This window comes from Drosophila innubila, assembly GCF_004354385.1.
Source record: "Drosophila innubila isolate TH190305 chromosome 3R unlocalized genomic scaffold, UK_Dinn_1.0 2_E_3R, whole genome shotgun sequence".
NCBI lineage: Eukaryota > Metazoa > Arthropoda > Insecta > Diptera > Drosophilidae > Drosophila > Drosophila innubila.
Window position 1 is genome coordinate 15,479,030 of NW_022995380.1, and position 21,376 is coordinate 15,500,405.

The 21,376-nt window shown below is 40.7% G+C and overlaps 3 protein-coding genes across 4 annotated transcripts; all 3 read left to right on the forward strand.

Moving 5' to 3' along the window:
- The first annotated feature begins 1,658 nt into the window (after positions 1 to 1,658).
- Positions 1,659 to 14,725, forward strand: LOC117790229 (neurofibromin). 2 transcript variants are annotated; one of them, XM_034629584.1, is made up of 18 exons: positions 1,659 to 1,829; positions 2,234 to 2,377; positions 2,442 to 2,826; positions 2,880 to 3,021; positions 3,080 to 3,673; positions 3,751 to 4,072; positions 4,134 to 4,686; positions 4,748 to 5,285; positions 5,347 to 6,938; positions 6,995 to 7,601; positions 7,659 to 10,014; positions 10,070 to 10,327; positions 10,398 to 10,493; positions 11,023 to 11,112; positions 11,439 to 11,641; positions 11,704 to 11,890; positions 11,957 to 12,122; positions 13,486 to 14,725. In XM_034629584.1, exons 1-18 carry the CDS (start codon positions 1,770 to 1,772, stop codon positions 13,491 to 13,493), a joined length of 8,301 nt encoding a protein of 2,766 aa, XP_034485475.1. In that variant the 5' UTR covers positions 1,659 to 1,769; the 3' UTR covers positions 13,494 to 14,725. The 2 variants fall into 2 exon arrangements, with proteins under 2 accessions (XP_034485475.1, XP_034485474.1); XM_034629583.1 differs by lacking the exon at positions 13,486 to 14,725 and adding an exon at positions 12,316 to 12,871.
- A 2,166-nt stretch (positions 14,726 to 16,891) lies between these two features.
- Positions 16,892 to 17,765, forward strand: LOC117791363 (enhancer of split mdelta protein). Its single transcript, XM_034631093.1, has one exon. It carries the CDS (start codon positions 16,892 to 16,894, stop codon positions 17,471 to 17,473), a length of 582 nt encoding a protein of 193 aa, XP_034486984.1. The 3' UTR covers positions 17,474 to 17,765.
- Positions 17,766 to 19,541: 1,776 nt separating this feature from the next.
- LOC117791090 (enhancer of split mgamma protein) lies at positions 19,542 to 20,265 on the forward strand. The gene has a single exon (XM_034630746.1). The coding sequence runs from the start codon at positions 19,581 to 19,583 to the stop codon at positions 20,229 to 20,231; it is 651 nt and encodes a 216-aa protein (XP_034486637.1). The 5' UTR covers positions 19,542 to 19,580; the 3' UTR covers positions 20,232 to 20,265.
- Positions 20,266 to 21,376: the final 1,111 nt, after the last annotated feature.

The following is a 21,376-nucleotide window of genomic DNA, read 5'->3' on the forward strand; positions in this document are numbered from 1 at the left end:
ATGGCTTTAAGAAATCAAAGTAATAGAAAATGCAAAAACCATATCTAGTCATCTATAATATACCAAAGCTTTATACACGAAAAAACAAAAGAAAAAAATATATAAGCTCTTGAAAAACAAATTGCCATCTATATAGCTACATAAATTCATTAGAATTATGCAAAGAGGAAATCAAACATGTTTTCGAATATCAATAAATGCATTTAAAACGATATTTGCAACACTCAGTAAATTCAATGCATATGAATAAGAAAACGGAACAATTTGCAATACATATGTACATTTTGTTACCTAATTTCAAGCTCTCAACAATAATTGTACAACAATTTCAATAATTTTGTAAGTTTCGTAACTCGAAATTTTATATATTGCACATATTTCTTTAACTGATATAATAAAACCTTACCAAAGAGAAAACGATTCCCAAAAGGCCAACAAACCCAAGTAAGCATAATTCTATGTTGATAATATTTTTTTCACCTAAGGCGATGTTATTTAAAAAATAACGCAAGTTCTCAATAAATATATTGTACATGTGTACATGTGTTTTTTAGATAGCTAAAATAAACTTTATACCGTAAAAATATTAGAAAATGAAGTGTTATAAAAATCGTATTAAAAGGCGACTTCAGAAACTATGAAATCGATTTACAACTACGTATATACGCTCGATATGCTGAATATGTATTTACGAAACGTTAAATATAATTAGTATTATCTAACTTGAGATGAGAAGACGTATTATGTATTTGCACAACCCACACAGAGATTGACACAACTGCAAGAAGTAACATACACTACCAGACAAATTCAATAACTTCATAAAAAATCATTTGTTATGCATAAAAAGGAAACATTAAATAAACTACAACTACCAATACTTACAACTTATATTCTTATCAACTTATTTAAATTTAACGATTCCTTTTATACAATTAATACAGCTTGGCAGTACCATTTGTGCTTGGCAGCACTGTTTCGCCTGCACAATAGTATCGATATACTAAAATATCGAAATCGTCAATGCCACAAATTGTTTCCAGCCCTGGATTTAAAGTTGTTAAAAAATGGGATTAATTTAAGTAACAATTCTCAAAGCAGCTCCTAAATATATTAAGAAAAGAATATTAAATAACTTTGGGTAGGAAAAAAAACGGTAGGCAATGAAAAATAAGATGAACAGCTTTGTAGAATTTCTTTATAGAACTGCTTGTTGTTCAAATCGATGTTAAGTTGAATAAAAACAAATATATATAGCTGTGGTGAACGGGAGTTGTATACCGAAAGCAGCGCAAACATTTAATTGAATTTAACTTGTTTTGTGTGGCTCTCTAATTACAAAACTATCGATAAATATTAGGCATGGCAAACATTCAAAAGGTAACGCAGTGCGTAGGACAGCAAGTTGGCTCGTGACGTCATATTTGCTAGATTTACTGCGGATGCACATTATAAATAACACTGGAAATTAATAAAACTTTTCATAATTTACTTGTTCTACACCATTAATTGTGGATTATTCTTTCCAGCGTTTCAATTACTTACTGTACACAACGCATACACATAGAAATAGTGAAATGTGACGTCATGCGCTCTGAGAGCCAATTGGTCCGCACATTTGCATAACCTCGGTACCTCTCAATCGTTCTTCACTCACGCACACACACACGAAACCGCAGCCATCGTTTTGACAGCTACATTGCAAAACTCTGTAGTTTTTATTAAAAATGCAGTGAAAAAACGTTAAATATTTCTAAAACAATTGCACAATGGCTACACAAAAGCCTGGAGAATGGGCGACAGGTCTGCTAGCAAGATTCGAAGATCAGGTACGTGTTTTACAGCACTTTTAATATGCTGCGTCGCATTGCTTTCCGTAAAGTGAAAAAATGTACCTGCTGCTGGTGTTGTTTTGGTGTGGGTGTTTGTGTAAAGGGGGCCTCGGTCGCTGTGGGGCCGGCGACAGCTTCATGAATGAACTGGCTAGCGGAGTCGTTTGTGACGTACCGAAGCATACATACCCTTGTAGTGCTCTTGAATTAATTTTTCTAATGACGTTCATAAGGTAGGCCAGTTTGTAATCTGAAATTAACTAATGTGCAATATACAATTCTCTTAGATTAGCGTTTGGGAAAGTTGAGCGTAGTAAACAGCGTAAGGGGTGTAACACAGTCAATGGACCTAATATAAAAGTATCATGCGAAATAATCAATGAAATGCGTTTTATCCGCAGCTGCCAAATAAAATCGGAGCCTATGGAACTCAGGCACGCATGAGCCAGGACCAATTGGTGGCATGCCTCATTCACATCTCGCGATACCGCTTCTCTCTGGTCATTTCCGGTTTGACCAAGATGTTGCAGCGCGTCAACGAGGCTGTAAGTAGCTTTAATGGACCTTTAATTGATAATTGAAATATCTAAAAATATGCATCATTAACAGGCACTGCAAAATCGACATGAACCGGAACGATGTTACTTCGAATCCTTGGTCATAATATTGACCACTCTGGAACGTTGTCTGACCAATCAAACCAAGGATACGGCACGCTTCGAGGAGGCCATGAATGTAAAACTCTTGCTTCGCGAAATATCACAATTTGTGGACGTGCAAAGCGACAACAATCCAAATGCAGCCCAATTGAAAGCGCTTGCCTCGAAGGTGCTCTTTGCTCTGTCTCAGAATCACTTCTCTGCTGTATTTAATCGAATCTCGGCGCGCATACAGGAGCTGACATCATGCTCAGAGGAGAATCCCGACTATAACGACATTGAGTTAATACAGCACATTGATATGGACATGATCAAGCTAACCAAGTTGCTGCAAGGTAAGTGTGAACACTAAGATTTTGTTTATAAAACTTATACATGTCTTTTGCAGAAACAATAAATAAATTTCGATCAAAGCGCGCGCCGCCACTTATATTACTTTATTCACTGGAGAAGGCCATATGGAACTGGATTGAATATCACCCACAGGAGTTTCAGGACTTGCAGCGTGGAACAAATCGCGACATATCTACGTAAGCTGTTAAGAATTAAAATAAACCTACGTTTCTAATAGAACACTTTTTCCTTTAGTTGCTGGGAACCCCTTCTGGACTTTGTTGAGTACTTCAAAACGGAAAACAAGAAAAACAAAACCTTAGTCTGGCCACTGCAAATGTTGTTGCTCATATTGAATCCCTCGAGCCTAGAGGCTACCGTTAACGAGCTGCAGCAGTCGGAGAAGGAGAAAGAAAAGGAGAAGGTGCCCTCAAAATCCACACAATCTACGTCACGCGACAAAGACAAAGACTTCTCGGCTAGACAATTCATTGAGAGTATTAAACGTGGACTGGGTCCACATTCTCCATCAAAACAAGTGACGGAATCGTCGGCCATTGCTTGCGTTAAACTTTGCAAAGCGTCTACGTATATCAACATCAATGATTCTAATAATGTGGTCTTCAAATTGGTTCAGTATTTCATCAATGATCTCAAGGCGCTGCTCTTCAATCCGGTGAAGCCATTTTCGCGCGGACAAGGCTACAATTATGCCGACATCGAGCTAATGATTGACTGCTGGGTATCCTGTTTTCGCATCAGTCCGCACAACATTGAGGCCCTCAAGGTTTGCCTTAATTTGTCGTCACCGCAGGCCTACCATTTCGTAATCGTATGTTCGCTGCTGCGGTGAGTAACGACTCAATGAACTCTTTATATATTACTTATACTATTTGCAATAACATTTTATTATTTTATATAATTAGATTGGCGCATATCTACGTAGACTTTCGGCTTCAAAACAAAAATCCGTTCCGCATTGTTAACCAGCCGCGTCTTCCTTGGTGGCCACAGACCGATGTTGTTCATTATCGGTCCGCTGAGCTGCGTGCTCTGTTCACGGATACGCTCAACAAGGCTACACAGGGCTATATAGCTCACACGCCACTCCGTTATATAACTTCACTTACGCTCAAGTCTAAGGACACACAGAAGGGTCTAGCCCGCGCCGAGGAAGGACCCGCTCACAAAATGCTGTTGCTGCTGCTTGTACGGCTTATACACGCTGATCCCACTCTGCTATTGAATGTAATTTAACGCTAATAGCAATCTATATGGGATCTTAAATTCATTTATGTTATTATTGCAGACACAAGGAAAAGTAGCACACGAAGTGCAAAGCTCTACACTGGAGCTTATTAATGGCTTAGTCAGTCTGGTGCATCAAACGACTTTGCCCGATGTGGCACAGGAGGCAATGGAAGCGTTGTTAGCTTTGCATGCGCCTGAAAAAATAGAAGTTTGGAATCCAGAGGCGCCAATCAATACATTCTGGGACGTCAGTTCGCAGGTGCTGTTCTCTATTTCGCAGAAGCTCATTCAGCATCAGATAGCCAACTATACGGATGTGCTGAAGTGGCTGCGTGAAATACTCATTTGCAGGAATACATTCCTGCAGCGACACAAGGATTATGCACATGTTGGCAGCCAAATTGCCATATGCAAACAGGCGCACATTAAAATGGAGGTGGTCTTCTTTATGTACCTATGGAGTGTCGACTTGGATGCGGTGCTGACATCACTCTCGTGCTTTGGCCTGCTCTGTGAGGAGGCTGAGATCTGTTGCAGCTCCGATGAACTAACCGTGGGCTTTATCATGCCCAATTATCACATCTATCAGGAACTGGCCCAGCTCTCCTCATGTGAGTTAACAAATCATAGATAATTGTGAACAATATTTCAAATTTAGAATTATAATTATAGCCGCAACGGACACACGAATCTGCTTCTTTGAGAACAGTCATGGTAATGTGCTCAGTCGCCAAATTTTACAGAAGCGTATTATGACACTGTTGCGTAAGATAGAACACTGTGTTCACGGAGTCCAGCCAGCCTGGGAGGAAACTTTTCGCAATTGGGAGGTGTCTAGTAAGGTACTACAGACATATCCCAAGCTAAAATCCGAAGATGCTCAGGCGGAAATGTTTCATCGTGGCATGGGCAAGCGACGAGCCAGCCATCAAAGCTCTGAACATGATCTAGAAGAACAAATCAACGAGTGGGCCAATATGACCTGGTTTCTTTTAGCACTAGGCGGTGTTTGCCTACAAAAACGAAACAGCAGTCGTCAGATTTTATTGCAACAATCCCAAAACAACTCATCAGTGGCTTCATTGGCACAGGCTTCGCTCTACTCCAGCTCAACCAGCTCTGGACATGGCTCACTGCATCCCAGCACAGTGTCCTTGTCCACCATACCACCAGCACCTCCACAAGATGTCAGCTACTGTCCAGTTACACAGTGCGTATTGTTTCTTAGCTTAATTAATTAAAGCTCAAATATTTTCATGCCGTCCTTACAGATTCATTGGCCAGCTGCTAAGGCTATTAGTCTGCAGCAATGAGAAGATCGGCCTCAATATACAGAGGAACGTCAAGGAGTTGGTAGGAGAGGAAATGTCGACACAACTGTATCCCATACTCTTTGATCAGATCAGGGCCATAGTGGAAAAGTTCTTTGATCAACAGGGTCAGGTCAATGTGAATGTTACGGATATCAACACACAGTTCATCGAGCACACTATCTACATAATGAAATCCATACTGGATCCTAAGGCAAATAAGGATCCTAACAATGATCAGCCATCGCCATCGGAACATTTGGGCGTAACAAGTATTGAGGGCATGATGTTGGGCATTGTCCGCTACGTGCGTCATTTGGACATGAATGTATACGCTATCAGAATCAAGACGAAACTGTGTCAACTAGTGGAGGTAATGATGAAGCGACGGGATGATTTGGCTTTCCGCCAAGAGATGAAATTTCGTAACAAGCTTGTTGAATATTTAACGGACTGGGTGATGGGCACTTCGCATCAAATAGCACCACCGAGCTCAGCAGATGCTTCCATATTGACCAACACTTCACTGATCTTTCGCGATCTCGATCAAGCTTGCATGGAGGCTGTGGCTGCTCTACTGCGTGGACTACCACTGCAACCTGAAGAGTCAGATCGCGGCGACCTCATGGACGCCAAGAGCGCATTGTTTTTGAAATATTTTACGCTCTTTATGAATCTTCTCAGCGATTGTATTGATAGCTCCGAAGCGGAAAAAGAACTCAACAACACACCACTGATGCCACCACGACCACGCATGGCAGCCGGCAAGCTCACAGCTCTTAGAAATGCAACCATACAGGCCATGTCCAATCTGCTCGGCGCCAACATTGATTCTGGCTTAATGCACTCGATTGACCTGGGCTATAATCCGGATTTACAGACACGTGCCGCTTTCATGGAAGTTCTCACTCAAATTCTACAGCAGGGGACAGAGTTTGACACGTTGGCTGAGACGGTTCTGGCCGATCGCTTCGAGCAGCTTGTCCAGCTAGTTACGATGATCAGTGACAAGGGTGAATTGCCCATTGCCATGGCACTAGCTAATGTGGTGACCACTGCGCAAATGGATGAACTGGCTCGCGTTCTCGTCACGCTTTTTGATGCTAAACATTTGCTTTCCCCTCTCCTGTGGAACATGTTTTATCGCGAAGTAGAAGTCTCGGACTGCATGCAAACGCTCTTTCGTGGTAACTCGCTTGGTAGCAAGATAATGGCATTTTGTTTCAAGATCTATGGGGCCAGTTATCTACAAATGCTGCTGGAGCCGCTCATTCGGCCACTACTCGACGATGAGGAGGAGACTTGCTTTGAGGTGGATCCAGCAAGGCTAGAGCCCACCGAAGACATTGAAGAGCATCGCAACAATTTGATCGCCTTAACGCAAAAAGTATTTGATGCCATTATCAATTCCTCGGACCGTTTTCCGCCGCAGTTGCGTTCCATGTGCCATTGCTTATATCAGGTGCTCAGCAAACGCTTCCCAAATCTTCTACAGAACAACATTGGTGCCGTGGGTACGGTCATCTTTCTCCGCTTTATCAATCCGGCCATAGGTAAGTCTCTGATCAAACTTTCGCATCATAATCATTAATATATTTCTTTCTTTCAGTCTCTCCGCAAGAACTGGGAATCGTGGGCAAACAGGTGCCCAGTTCCGCCAAGCGTGGTCTGATGCTTATGTCAAAAATATTGCAGAATATTGCCAATCACGTGGAATTCTCCAAGGAGCAGCATATGCTCTGCTTCAATGACTTTCTGCGTGATCACTTCGAGGCTGGGCGACGCTTCTTTATTCAAATTGCATCCGATTGCGAGACCGTGGATCAAACATCGCACAGCATGAGCTTTATCTCGGATGCGAATGTGCTGGCTCTTCATCGATTGCTATGGACGCATCAAGAGAAGATTGGTGACTATTTGTCAAGCAGTCGCGATCACAAAGCCGTTGGTCGAAGACCCTTTGATAAGATGGCCACACTGTTGGCCTATTTGGGTCCACCGGAGCACAAACCAGTCGACTCACACATGATGTTCAGTTCGTATGCACGGTGGAGCTCAATTGATATGTCTTCTACAAATTTCGAAGAAATTATGGTCAAGCATCAAATGCACGAAAAGGAAGAGTTTAAAACGCTCAAATCCATGAATATTTTCTATCAAGCAGGCACCAGTAAGTCAGGATATCCAGTGTTCTACTACATAGCCAGGCGTTACAAGTGAGTTGCATAATTTAATCATTATAAAACCTATTAATATTGTACTATGTCCTGCAGGATTGGCGAAACCAATGGCGATCTGTTGATTTACCACGTTATACTCACGTTGAAGCCCTTCTGTCACTCGCCCTTCGAAGTAGTCATCGACTTTACACACACCTGCTCCGATAATCGCTTTCGAACGGAGTTTCTGCAAAAGTGGTTTTATGTACTACCCACCGTGGCCTATGACAATGTGCATGCAGTTTACATTTACAACTGCAATTCATGGGTTCGCGAATACACAAAGTTTCACGATCGCATCCTGGCACCGCTTAAGGGCAACCGTAAGTTGATGTTTCTCGAGTCGCCAAACAAGCTAAGCGATTTCATTGATGCCGAGCAGCAGAAGCTGCCGGGCGCCACGCTCTCACTGGATGAGGATCTTAAGGTGTTTAGCAATGCTTTAAAACTAAGTCACAAAGACACCAAAGTGGCCATCAAAGTGGGTCCCACAGCGCTGCAGATTACATCCGCCGAGAAGACCAAAGTATTGGCACATTCCGTACTGCTCAACGATGTTTACTACGCCTCGGAAATTGAGGAGGTTTGTCTGGTTGATGACAACCAGTTCACCCTATCCATAACCAACGAGAGCGGACAGTTAAGCTTTATTCACAACGACTGTGACAACATTGTGCAGGCCATAATACACATACGAAATCGCTGGGAGCTTAGCCAGCCGGATTCGGTTACAGTGCATCAGAAGATACGACCTAAGGATGTGCCAGGCACTCTTCTCAACATGGCACTGCTTAATCTGGGCTCATGTGATCCCAATTTACGTACGGCTGCCTACAATTTGCTATGCGCTTTAACTGCTACATTTGACCTTAAGATAGAGGGACAGTTGCTGGAGACGCAAGGTCTTTGCATACCCTCTAACAACACCATTTTCATCAAGTCCGTCAGCGAGAAGCTTGCTACCAATGAACCGCATCTGACGCTTGAGTTTCTCGAGGAGTCCATTCAAGGCTTCCAGCGCAGCACCATTGAACTGAAGCATTTGTGCTTGGAATACATGACGCCCTGGTTAAAGAATCTAACCAAGTTCTGCAAATCAAATGACGATGCGAAAAAACTGAAGGTCTCACAGATTCTGGACAAGCTCATTTGTCTGACTATCGATCAGAAGGAAATGTATCCCTCAGTACAGGCTAAAATATGGGGCTCAATTGGTCAAATTCCCGAGCTCATTGACATGGTGTTGGATAACTTTCTCCACAAGTCGATTACCTATGGTCTGGGTTCGCCGCAGGTGGAGATTATGGCCGATACGGCTGTGGCACTGGCTTCAGCCAATGTCCAATTGGTTTCGAAGAAGGTTATTACACGTATGTGTCGCGTCATGGACAAGTCATGCACCAATCCCACACAATACTTGGAGCAACACATGATGTGGGATGATATTGCCATACTCGGACGCTATCTGCTTATGTTATCCTTCAATAACTGCTTAGATGTAGCCACATCGGTACCTTATCTCTTCCACACCATCACATTTCTGGTCTGCTCCGGCTCGCTCTCTATGCGCGCCTCAACCCATGGTCTGGTCATCAATATTATACACTCACTGTGCACCTGTACGAATCCCTCGTTTGGGGAGGAAGCTCAGCGAGTCCTGCGCCTTTCACTCGACGAATTCTCGCTGCCCAAATTCTATTTACTTTTTGGCATCAGCAAGGTCAAGTCGGCGGCTGTGACGGCCTTCCGCTCTAGCTGTCGCCACCCGACAGACAAGTGGCTGGGCAATGAGCGGGTCACTCAGCCATTGCCAGCGGATCGTGAACGCCTCTCACTTCCCTCGTTGGAGGTAATCACAGACGCACTTCTTGAAATAATGGAGGCATGTATGCGCGATGTGCCCGACTGCGAGTGGTTGCACACTTGGACTTCGCTGGCGCGCAGTTTTGCCTTCTGTTACAATCCAGCCCTACAGCCTCGAGCTCTGATCGTATATGGATGCATCAGCAAGAGTGTGACAGATCACGAGGTTAAGCAGCTACTGCGTATACTGGTTAAGGCACTGGAGTCCTTTAACGATCTAATTTTAATTGAGGCTTTGGTCATGTGCCTAACACGCATTCAACCACTTCTGCGCCCAGAGTCTCCTATACACCGAGCACTCTTCTGGGTGGCCATCTCGGTGCTGCAGCTGGATGAGATTACACTCTACGGGGCTGGCCTGGCATTGCTTGAGCAGAATCTGCATACGCTCAAGTCACAGGGTTGCTTTGACAAGAAGGAAACCATAGCGGAGGTCATGATGAAGACTCGCGAGAAGCTCGAGTGGCACTTTAAGCAGCTAGATCATGCTGTGGGCCTGTCTTTTCGTAGCAATTTTCACTTTGCTCTGGTGGGACATCTTATTAAGGTAAATCCTTTATGCACCATATGTGGTCCTAGTGTATAGCTACCTGACATTTCAGGGTTTCCGTCATCCCACACCTACTACGGTGTCACGTACGTCCCGTGTACTTACCATGCTGCTCGGTATTATTGCCAAGCCGCTGCATCGTGACAAATTTGAGGTGACGCCAGACAGTGTGGCCTATCTAACAGCTCTCGTGGCAGTTTCCGAGGAGGTTCGCTCCCGCTGTCATGTTAAGCATGCGCTTCCCCGCTGGCCTGCAGATCTCAGCAACAGTAGCATGGACAACGGCGAGCTCCCCAATGGCGTACAGACTGTAAGTACAGAAACAAATATAATATATTGGCCCGAAATAAAGTATTAATTAAATAAAACCTACTATTCAGATTGGCCAACCGTTGTCGCGGCGTCAGAAGAGTTGGGACATTCTGGATCAATCAGCTCTGCAGTTTGCGCGTCATCATAAAGTACCTACACTTCAGGTTTGTTGATTAATTTAAACCCATCAATTCCGTATGCAACTATTCTATTTGACGAAAATTTGTTGTACAAAAGTTGTTATAACCATTTGCTATAGTAACTTTTGACTATCCAGTTGTTATATTAAGACTATATATACATTCTGCCTTTGTAATATCGACTCTATCGAAATCAGCCTTTGCATAACTAATTAATCGTTCAACGACATTTTTTTCTTATCTCTTTTTATGTTTGTTTTGAAAAAAAAAAAATATATATATATATATATACATATATATAAAATATAAAACCGTAACATACATTTATCACAATGTAACTTCTATATACTCTATATACTACTATAATATGCCTGCTGACTCTTACATCTAATTGGTGCTTGTAACTCTCATCAATATATTACTATACTTACATAAATTACTTACGCATGAACATGTCATTTGAGTTTTGTTTGATTTAATTACAAAAAAAAATAAAAAAATACAACTATAACCACTACAACGACAACAACACAACTGTGATATACAATCGTAGAATGCGCGAGTTTTGTTCAAAACTCAACGCTCATTTTCGGTACCAACCACCAAGGATCCGAATAATGCTAGCGGCATCGAAGAACGTCAGGTATTGCCTAACAAAACTCTCTTTCTCTCCTTACTATACCATTGACTAATACCCAATATCATAAGAACCCTAACCCACTAATTAATAAATTTAACTGCTAGGATTTTCTTGTGTATTATATTTCCTTCTTAAGACATTCAAACTGTGCATGGCTCGTTAAAAATTCTCATTAAATTCATTAAAAACTTACTAAATTTACATAGTATTTTTAAAGTAGTCAACGTTTTAAATATTCTTTTATCTTTCAACTCTCTTCATGTCTTGTATTAGCTGATTTGTTGTTAATTAAATTTGACTATAATATATCATAATACGGTTTCCAACAGGAGCGCGGTTCACGTTCTTCGGTGTCAAATGAATCTAATGTTTTGCTTGATCCTGAGGTTCTGCCAGATTTGTCAATACAGGCACTGGTTCTAACTGTACTGGCGACCCTTGTCAAATACTCATCTGATGAGGGCGAAACGCGCGTGCTTTATCAGTATTTGGCCGAGGGATCCGTCGTATTTCCCAAGGTCTTTCCAGTCATGTAAGTTGTACTCTAAATGCTTTACAAAATATCTTTACTATTTAATGTTCTCCTGCCTGCAGTCATTCATTGTTGGATCAAAAGATCAATAATATACTGTCAGTATCACATGACCAAGTTGTACTGAATTCAGTGCAGAGTATTATTCAGAACATGCTGGCAAGCGAGGATCCATCGCAGCAACAACTACATTTCCTGCAAAGCTGCGGATTTGGTGGACTTTGGCGATTTGCTGGACCCTTCACCAAGGTTAGTTTAGTGTATGCGACTAGTTAAATATCTGATTGACTATTAACTATTATTTATTCACTGCAGTACAATATGATGGGTGAATCGTCGGAGCTGTTTGTCAACTGCTTGGAGGCCATGGTGGAAACATGTTTGCCTGGCGATGAATCAGCTCCAGTCCCACCCTCACCGCGTCCCTATAATTTAAGCTCCAGCTTAAGCAGCCTAACGCTTGGCTCACCCACTGATAAAGGTAAGCGAACAATTATTGTAATGTAGTTTAATTAAAGTTCTAATTAGCTGCATAAATAATTGAAATTGCTTTTAGCTTAGAGAGTTAATTAGCAACAATTTTGAAATGATAATTTTGATACACTTGAATTTGATAATCGTTATATTCTCTATTTACTCTTTCTTTATGCAAACACCATTACGTTAATATATAGCATTCTCATCGGAATCATTAGACTTTTATGAAAACTGCTCGGGTAGCGTCACCTCGCTGCGACGCGCCTCACACAGCAAATCACGCGCCAAACATCGATTGAACGAAAGTCCATCACATTAAATGCTCCACCACTGCAATTAATTTCAAACCAATTAAAAATTAAACAAGCTTAGCTAAATTACAAACACACACACAAACGCACACAAATACCGCACATTTGCATTAACATAAACATCGTGTGCAACAGAAACTACTTAATTTACGAGTACGATTAGTAGTTATCTAAGCGCCAACTAACTAAATTGTCACTACACACGACACATTTGACAATTTCTAATTAATATTATTGAGTATGCAAATTGTTATCAACAAAACAAACAAACAAGAATAAGAAAATTCAGAAAAAGTAACTTAAATGCACTTTATTGTATTAGCGAATTGATATTAAAATTCTTGAGAATTGTATTTTATGATACTTATCAGTACCTTGAAGCATTTACAAAAATTTTTTAATAAATTGACTAGCACTTTGTAATGTAGTGTATATGTCGTAATTGTTTGCTTCATATATTTATTCATATCTATTAAGTAGAAACTGCAGTAGAAACCGGCTCATGTTACTAAAAAACTATATAAAGTTGATTGCCAGTTTAGTAACTTTGGCTCCATATTTTATTATGTTCTATATTGTAAATTATACATATATAGAAAAAGTTTAGCGAATCGATTTTCGAAAAATATTAAACTACAAATAACGTACCTAAATAGCTGCATGCGATTTAAACGTCAGTAAAGAACCTGCAAAATAGTACTAATCCAACAAAAAAGAATTTGGTTAAGCAAAATTTTTAGTTTAAAGACGTTTTTTGTTTACAAAAGCTTTAAAGTAGACTAGTTAAAGCAAAAAGTTACAGCGATATTTTATATACGATTATATAATACATAGCATACAAATATATATTTTGAGTACTTAAACAGCATACGAAATTCCAAAAACGTAGATAATAGAATTTTTGATATGATCAGATTAATGGCCCCAATAGACAAGCTCACTTTTTCCATTTTTCAGCTTCATATTCTACCGATCCCTGTTCGAATGTCTAATTCTATGCTTATTATTTTTGCATAATTTATGTATATGTTTATGCCTCTTCTATCTTATTTTCAGCTGCATGAATAACAACAACAAACCCACGCACTAGACGTACCACACGAATCGCAAAAGTTATGCGTTTTTTTAATCTGTTTAAAAAATGTTTCTGAAACAAAAACCAAAACCACAAAATGTACAAAACGATTAATGTAAAGAAAACAATGCATATGTATGATTATATGAATATGTATATAAAGCAGAGCGCAACAGCTGGTTAAATGCAAGAAACCCCACGAAAATTACAAATAGGAAAAGATAATATATATATACATACATACTATATTTTATCAGAGATACGACAAACAGGAAAACAATTTTAAAACAATTATCGATTCGATGGAGTTTTTATTAATACGAGTGTATATTTATGTAGTTTTAATAATAAGCACGTAAACCTACTCACACCAGTTCCTGAGATGACCACGGCCAAGACTGGGCGTAACGGCACCATTTGTTCCAGAGTTGATTATACGATAACGACAAAAACAACAACAACCAGAAGCTTTAATTCATTTGTATTAAATGAGAATCTCCCGCTCCAACAAACAAATTTGTAAATAATGGCATTTATTTTTTTTTTTTATTTGTAAGCTCATCTACCATACAAACGTTTACCTAATTTATTTCATGGACATTCTTATATTATTACAATTTTTTTTCTTATTAATACAATTGTCAAACACCAAAACCACTTTACAATTAAGCAACAAAACGAAGTCCGCTTTAAATGCAAATTAGCTTTAATTGAAAAAAAATTTAAAAATCGCAAATCGAAATAGTTTAAGCGAATCGAACGTTATAATTACATTTGTACATCTTATTGAACTGTTTAGTAAAATGATAAAGCGCAACAATTATGTCCGTTATCTTCCTTTCCTTATAAGTCAAACTAGCACAAAAATTTACTTAATTAATAACGAACGCAACTAATAAATTTTAAATCAAACGAGTCTTTAATGAAAACTACTTAATATTCGAATATGTATGTATAACAAAAGAATTTGAGAATTGTTACTTTCGCATATAAGTATGTATTTGTGCTTTATATGTATGTGTTACTATATGTGTATGTAGTTCAAATCGAAATTTATGTGTTTTATTTTACAAAACTACGGAACAAAAACTTTTGCACACATATGCATCTAACCAATGATATTTATGAAATCAATGTTCATGTTTCAAATCTCTAGTATCAATGTACAACTTACTATGTCAAGCTAATTAATTTACTCTCAATAAAATGTTAAAACAAATATAAAAAAAAAAGTGTGATATTTGAATTGAAATTTATAGTTGAGACAACGATTTTGAAAAATGCATCAACTTGAATAAAAAAATGATCGTACAGAGATTTATTTAATGATATAAAAGCGATAATGCAATGATCAGTATAAGATCCAAACAAAGTATTGACACCCATATATCAAGTTGAATACAAAATCTTAATCTACCCTTGGAATCTAATTTTGGGTTCTTTTTAAATGCAAATATTTGCGCTGTATCCAAGAACGATTGCCAAGTAAACCCATTTCAAGTATTTGTGAAAGATTGAAAACCTCCCCCACGACGAAGCGGAATCAGTACCATCATAAAGTACTGCTGATGTTGTTGTCTTTGTGTTAACTTCTCGATTTCATGCATACGATTAAGCAACCCTCGGTCGAGCTGAGGACGAGCACACACTCACCCTCAGCGCTAAGGATAAGGCTAAGACTGAGCCTGAACCAAGCAGGTGAATTTTGTCAATGGGCTCAAATCCCAGTTGCAATCGCAAACGCGCCAATCGAGCAAGTGCCACAGCTGACCGACCGGGCCGAATCTCGTAAACCCAATCCCAATACTTGTGGGAATGCTTGAAGTAAACTTTCTCACGATGCGACGCCAACGGCACACCGGCTGGCAAGTGGCTGGCACTGGTACTGGTACGGGTGGTGGTTGCTTTGTCGAGCCCGACCCGTTCTCGTACGTAAGTGTAACGCAATGTCGCACCAAAGAGGAAATGAGGTCTCGATCTGGCTATGTTGCCTGCGACAACGACAATGCGCCAAAGGGAAGAGCGCAAAAAAACACAGACATACACATTTAGAAGAAGCAAACAAAAAACCAACAATGCCGAAAGTGAGGGTAGCAAAAGGGAACGGGAATGGCACGCATGGGGCACGGATGCAAGAGTGTGCGCAGCACAGACACACAGCCAGGTCGAGGTCATGTCGTTGTCGTTGACTGAGTTAAGCGTTGCACGCAGCCAGCCTCGTGTGTGTGTGTATGTGTGTGTGTGCGTGTGGTGCTCGGCTGCTGCCGATGGTGGTGGTTGCTCTGCTTCTTCGGGCTTTGTGTCTGTGGCTCATGCTGATGCTCTTGCTCTTGTTTTTGCCTCTGTTCCTGTTGTGCAGGCGCACGGCTACGGCACGAGAGAAAGAGAGAGCAACGCATCGCTCTCGCAGAGGCACTGAGAACTCAATTGCACTGAGAAAAATGTTAAATAACTTTCGAAAAGACACTTCAGAATACTTGCCTCTATGTAAGCTTGTATTTGTCTAAATATATAAATTTATAGAATATTTTTATTTTACAATAATATTTTTATGTAATATTTATAAAAAACGTTACAATAAAATTAGTTGCAAATTTTATAATATTTAAATGTGCACTTTTAGTTTAAGCTTCTGTCAGTGTAATTGAAAAGTCTTCCGCTCTTGTGCTATAAACCTAATACCCTATACATAAAGGGAATATACAAAACAGAGTTTTTAGGTGGAGTTATTAATGCTGAACTATAAGTACTCTCAAGCTTTTAGTAATTCGATATAGCGACCTACGAGATAGTAAATATAAACCTTGCGAACACGACACACTTTCAACAACAGATAAAGAGAGGTTTATGATCTAAAGATAATGAATAAGAGAAATACCAAATTATACAATCTAAATTGATAAAAAAATGCGTTTGTCTTTTACAAGACTTAAGTGTTTCACCAAAAAAAAAAAAAAACATTACATTCCAAACAGGGTATCTCATAGTTTGGCATTCGTACACATCATCTTGCTAATGTTGCACACGTGCAGTGTCGAGTGAATCTTGCCACAAGCAGAGAGCCAGCCATAGGCACACACACGCACAACGACATGATTGATGATCGTCTCGATCCGATTCGATGCGATCCGTTACTCTCTGCTCGGATCGTCTTGAGCGTTGCGTGGTAGCAGTTAGGGGAGGATTTTGCAAGTGTACGCGCCGCCGACGCTGCTGCAGCTACAAAAAGGATCAGTTTACCTTGCGGCAAGATCATTTCTTAAGCGACTACCGTTCGGTGAACAGCAGCAAGTGCCCGTTTCGGAGCAGTATTTGGCCAACTTGAAGAAAAACTACTTGCAACAACTCACAACAAAACAGACACTCACAGCCAGTCAAATTAGTACAATGGCCGTGGAGGGTCAAAGATTTATGACCAAGACTCAGCACTACCGCAAGGTCACCAAACCGTTGCTGGAGCGAAAGCGACGTGCGCGCATGAATCTGTACTTGGACGAGCTGAAAGATCTCATTGTGGATACAATGGACGCACAGGGTGAACAGGTCAGCAAGCTGGAGAAGGCCGACATACTGGAGCTGACGGTCAACTATCTGAAGTCGCAACAGCAGCAACGCATGGCTTGTGGCAATGGTGGTAATGGTGTCAACGCTCCAACCACACCCACAGCCACTCCCACATCTCCACCAGCAACCCCATTGAACTTCGATAAATTTCGAGCTGGCTACACACAAGCTGCCTACGAGGTTTCGCATATCTTCTCCACGGTGCCTGGCTTGGATCTTCAGTTTGGCACTCATCTAATGAAGCAACTGGGACATCAGCTGAAGGATATGAAGCAGCAGTTGAACAGTCCCGTGCCCAGCGAAGAAGCCACTGAACCAGTCAACCTGGCTGATTGTAAGCAGCAACGTGCCACATCCCCTAATGAGGACCTGGAGAAGGGCGAGGATGTCTGGCGACCCTGGTGAAACCTCGTGTTTAACCAATACAATAGCTTTATTATCATGGCACATTGAGAGCTTTATTACTCTGGTTTTAGTTTTATAAGTCTTGACCAAGTTTTCCAAGGATTACTCCAAACATTTGCCTCATTTTTATAACACATATATAGACTTAAGATATGATGTGATGTTCCTGTGATAGTTTTTAAGTGAGTTTTTTGTATTTGATCTCCAATAGCAAATAATACGATAGTTATTTAAGTAATTTAATTAATTTTGATATTATAACATTCAGCTTCCCACTGAGCTTCCACTTAGTTTTAAATATTGAACGCTTTAAAATAAATATTTTATATACAAATATATATCATTTAAATATATTTCTAATTTGATACCCAATTAAACAATACAATTTTTAACATAGACGTAAAAGTACACCGAATAAATTCTTTACATGAGGTTATACCATAAATAAATGAGTTTTTTCATAATTTAAAGAAAAATGGTATGTTGGGGATGATGATGGTAGGCCGCGAATTTAAATTGCGAAAAAATGGTCAGTAATTTAATTTCCGATCAATGCTTGCGTCGGATATTTATCTAAGCAAAAATTTTATTAATTTATTAAAAAAAATTATATAATAACTTTAAAAAAGTTAATTAAAGACAGTGATGGATATTTTTAATTCAAAAATAATACATTACATTAAAGCAAATACCAAGACATTCCAAGATTCTCTTAATTTATTAATATCTATTATAGCTAGATCCATACAGCACCTATAAAAAGCAACAAGTTTATGTTACCCTTAACAGAGAGTTGAATTTATGAATACCTCTATTTTTAAACATTTTTACTATACAAAGAGGTAAATCGGACAAGACATTCAGCGACAAATTTAAAATATATATATTTATATATATATATGTGTTTTTTTCTTTTACTTATTAAAAATGTCGATAATTTAGCTTTAGTATTTTAAAAAAAATACTGGAAATTTATGAACCAAAAAGCACACATCCCCATTTAAATACTTTTACTTTAATATTAATTAAAAATCACTCCAAGATCCAACACCACCTCACACTTCATAAACCAAATTCCATAGCCCACTTACAGGACACTGGAACGCGCACGACTTACAATCAAGAGTCGGAAGTGTGTCCACCGTGCGCCACTCGCGAGTAACGAGCAGCAAGGAGCAAGGAATGAGGTACGAGCATCGAACAGCATCGCTTGGCCCCTGGCCGACCTCGACTTACTTACAAAAAGGTCTACAGGGGCCAGGAGCAGGGGGACAGAGCCTAAAAGGCAACGGGAACACACACATTAAGCACACTCGACGCACACGAGCAATTTTCCCACAGGATCATAACTGGCACAAAGCCAGCCAACAAGTGCAGGAAGAGCCAGGAGAAACGGAATACCAATAAACGAAAACAGGAAGTGCTTCTCGCTGCTGCTGCTCCGCCTAAGTGAAACGCCCCAGCTGAAATATGCTGTTGCTTGTGGCAATGTCGTTCCCACGCCAATGGGCACAAATGAGATGGCAAGATGAGTGTGCAGTTCAGTTCATTATCCTTTCGCTCGCCCATACGAGCATTCTTAGGCAAATCATAATACAAATCTAGAAATGGCAGCTGCGCCACAAAACTGCAAAAATACAAAATTCCCATGGTTTCGGGCAGCGCTACGTTGCTCATTGAGCAGGTGAGCCCAGAATATTGGTGTGAGAAACCAAGGAGGAAAGTGTTTCCCACGATACTGGCACACACACACACACGCACACAAAGGTAACGCTCCTGTGATCCTGCTCCCTGCAATGCTGATGATAAGGGTGCCACAATAAGAAAGCGAACCAACAATAAGAAACAGCGGAAGGGTCGAGGCAACGTACTCAAGCAACCCTCATGCCAGCACACTCGTCACAAAATGCCAGCACAGTTGAACCCGAAGCCGAGCCCAAGACCGAAGAACAGAAATATACGAGGGATCATTTGGGGGATGTTTTTTTCGACTGGTTTCCTATAAAAGGCATCGGCCAGTCGAACAGTCCACACACAACGTCTTACACACTCAGAGCAGCAACAGCTCAGCAAAGCAAATACCAAATACCAAAAATATCCATACAAAATGTCCTCAATGCAAATATCGGAAATGTCGAAGACGTATCAGTACCGCAAGGTGATGAAGCCGCTGCTGGAACGCAAACGGCGTGCACGCATCAACAAGTGCCTAGATGAGCTAAAGGATCTGATGGTGGCCACGCTGGAGTCGGAGGGCGAGCATGTTACACGCCTGGAGAAGGCCGACATACTCGAGCTGACCGTCACCCACCTGCAGAAGATGAAGCAGCAGCGCAAACACAAACGCGCCAATGGTGGATCCGAGACACTGACACCCGCTGAGGGATTCCGTTCTGGCTACATCCACGCCGTCAATGAGGTCTCCCGTTCGCTGTCCCAACTGCCCGGCATGAACGTCAGCCTGGGCACACAACTGATGACACATTTGGGACAACGACTGAATCAACTGCAGCCTGCAGTGAAGGAGGTGCTGCCAGTGACATCGCCGCTCTCCGTGCACATTGCCAGCCGTGATGCCTACTCAGTGCCCATTTCACCCATCTCCAGTTTCGCTGGCAGCCCCAATTCCAGTGTGGTCAGTGAACACCTGGGCAGCGCCTCCCTCTTGACCACTTGCTCCAGCAGCCTCAGCATCGATGTTGGCAAAATGGATGAGGTCGACAGCGAGGATGAGGAGAATGTCTGGAGGCCATGGTAGAACCACAGCACAAGCAGAACGATAGAAAGAGAGAGTTATGAATTACAAAAGTCTTCCAAGTCAATGGGCCAATTGCCGGGCACCATTGACTCCCAATTAGTCTTAAGTTTATATAAGAAAGAGAGAGAGAGAGAAAGAAAAGCTTTAATCGAGGAGTTCATGTGATAACTAAATATATATTAAAGAATTAAATTATATAGCAAAAATTGAAATTAAACAATTCTTTTCATTACTTTACTTGAAAGTTTGTTTCCGACAAACTTTAGATCTAAGTAAGACCAGTTACTCAACTGTCCAATTGGTCAAACAGCTTCTGAGAATATGAGTCCAGGTACAAATACAAATAGGTTTCCATAGCGGAAGTGCCGCGGTCTAACCATAGCCTCAACTGCTGCTACATTTTATTGAACCCTCTGAGTCAATTCGTTGTAATTTTCTGCCTCTTTCTTATTGTTACGAATGCTGGCCAGAACAAACAAAAAAAAGAAGAAGATGAAATCTCGTAACAAAAGAAAGCGAAAACAATGCCAAGGCCGGAGAAGACAACCGACAAAAGCATAAAAAAAAGTAAATAAAATGAAATGAAAATAAAACGATGTCCATCACGAGACTACCGACGCATCGCATCGGCCACATGGGGCACCCTTTGAACACGTGTGCACACAATAAGACTCGACCCAGAGAAATAAAAAATTAGAGACTTATCTTTTGGCGTGTCTAATCGAGTTACGACAATGTCGCTCAGCCTTAGGCCCAATCTTGTAAAGAAAGCCGAGACGAGACGAGACTAGACGAAACGAGCCGAGCCGATCCAAGCCGAGTCGAGCTAAACAAAGGGCAGAAAAGGGATCAAGTCATTCCATTCTCAAAGCCATCTTTTTTAGCCACTCAGCTAGAAAATCATGTGCACAATGGTCAAGGCAAGACACATACATACACACAGATACACAGACACACATAATTGCTTGGGCTGTCTGTCTGACATTCAGGTAAAGATTCGAGTTAAGTAAATGATTGCCTTGCCCTGGGGCAATCTACAACTTGGTCCCAAACAGGATATCACATTTTGGCTGACCCGCATCATTTGCTTATCTGTTGCTGCTGCTGCTGTAGTTGTTGTTGTTGTCGTTGTTGTTGCCCCAAGA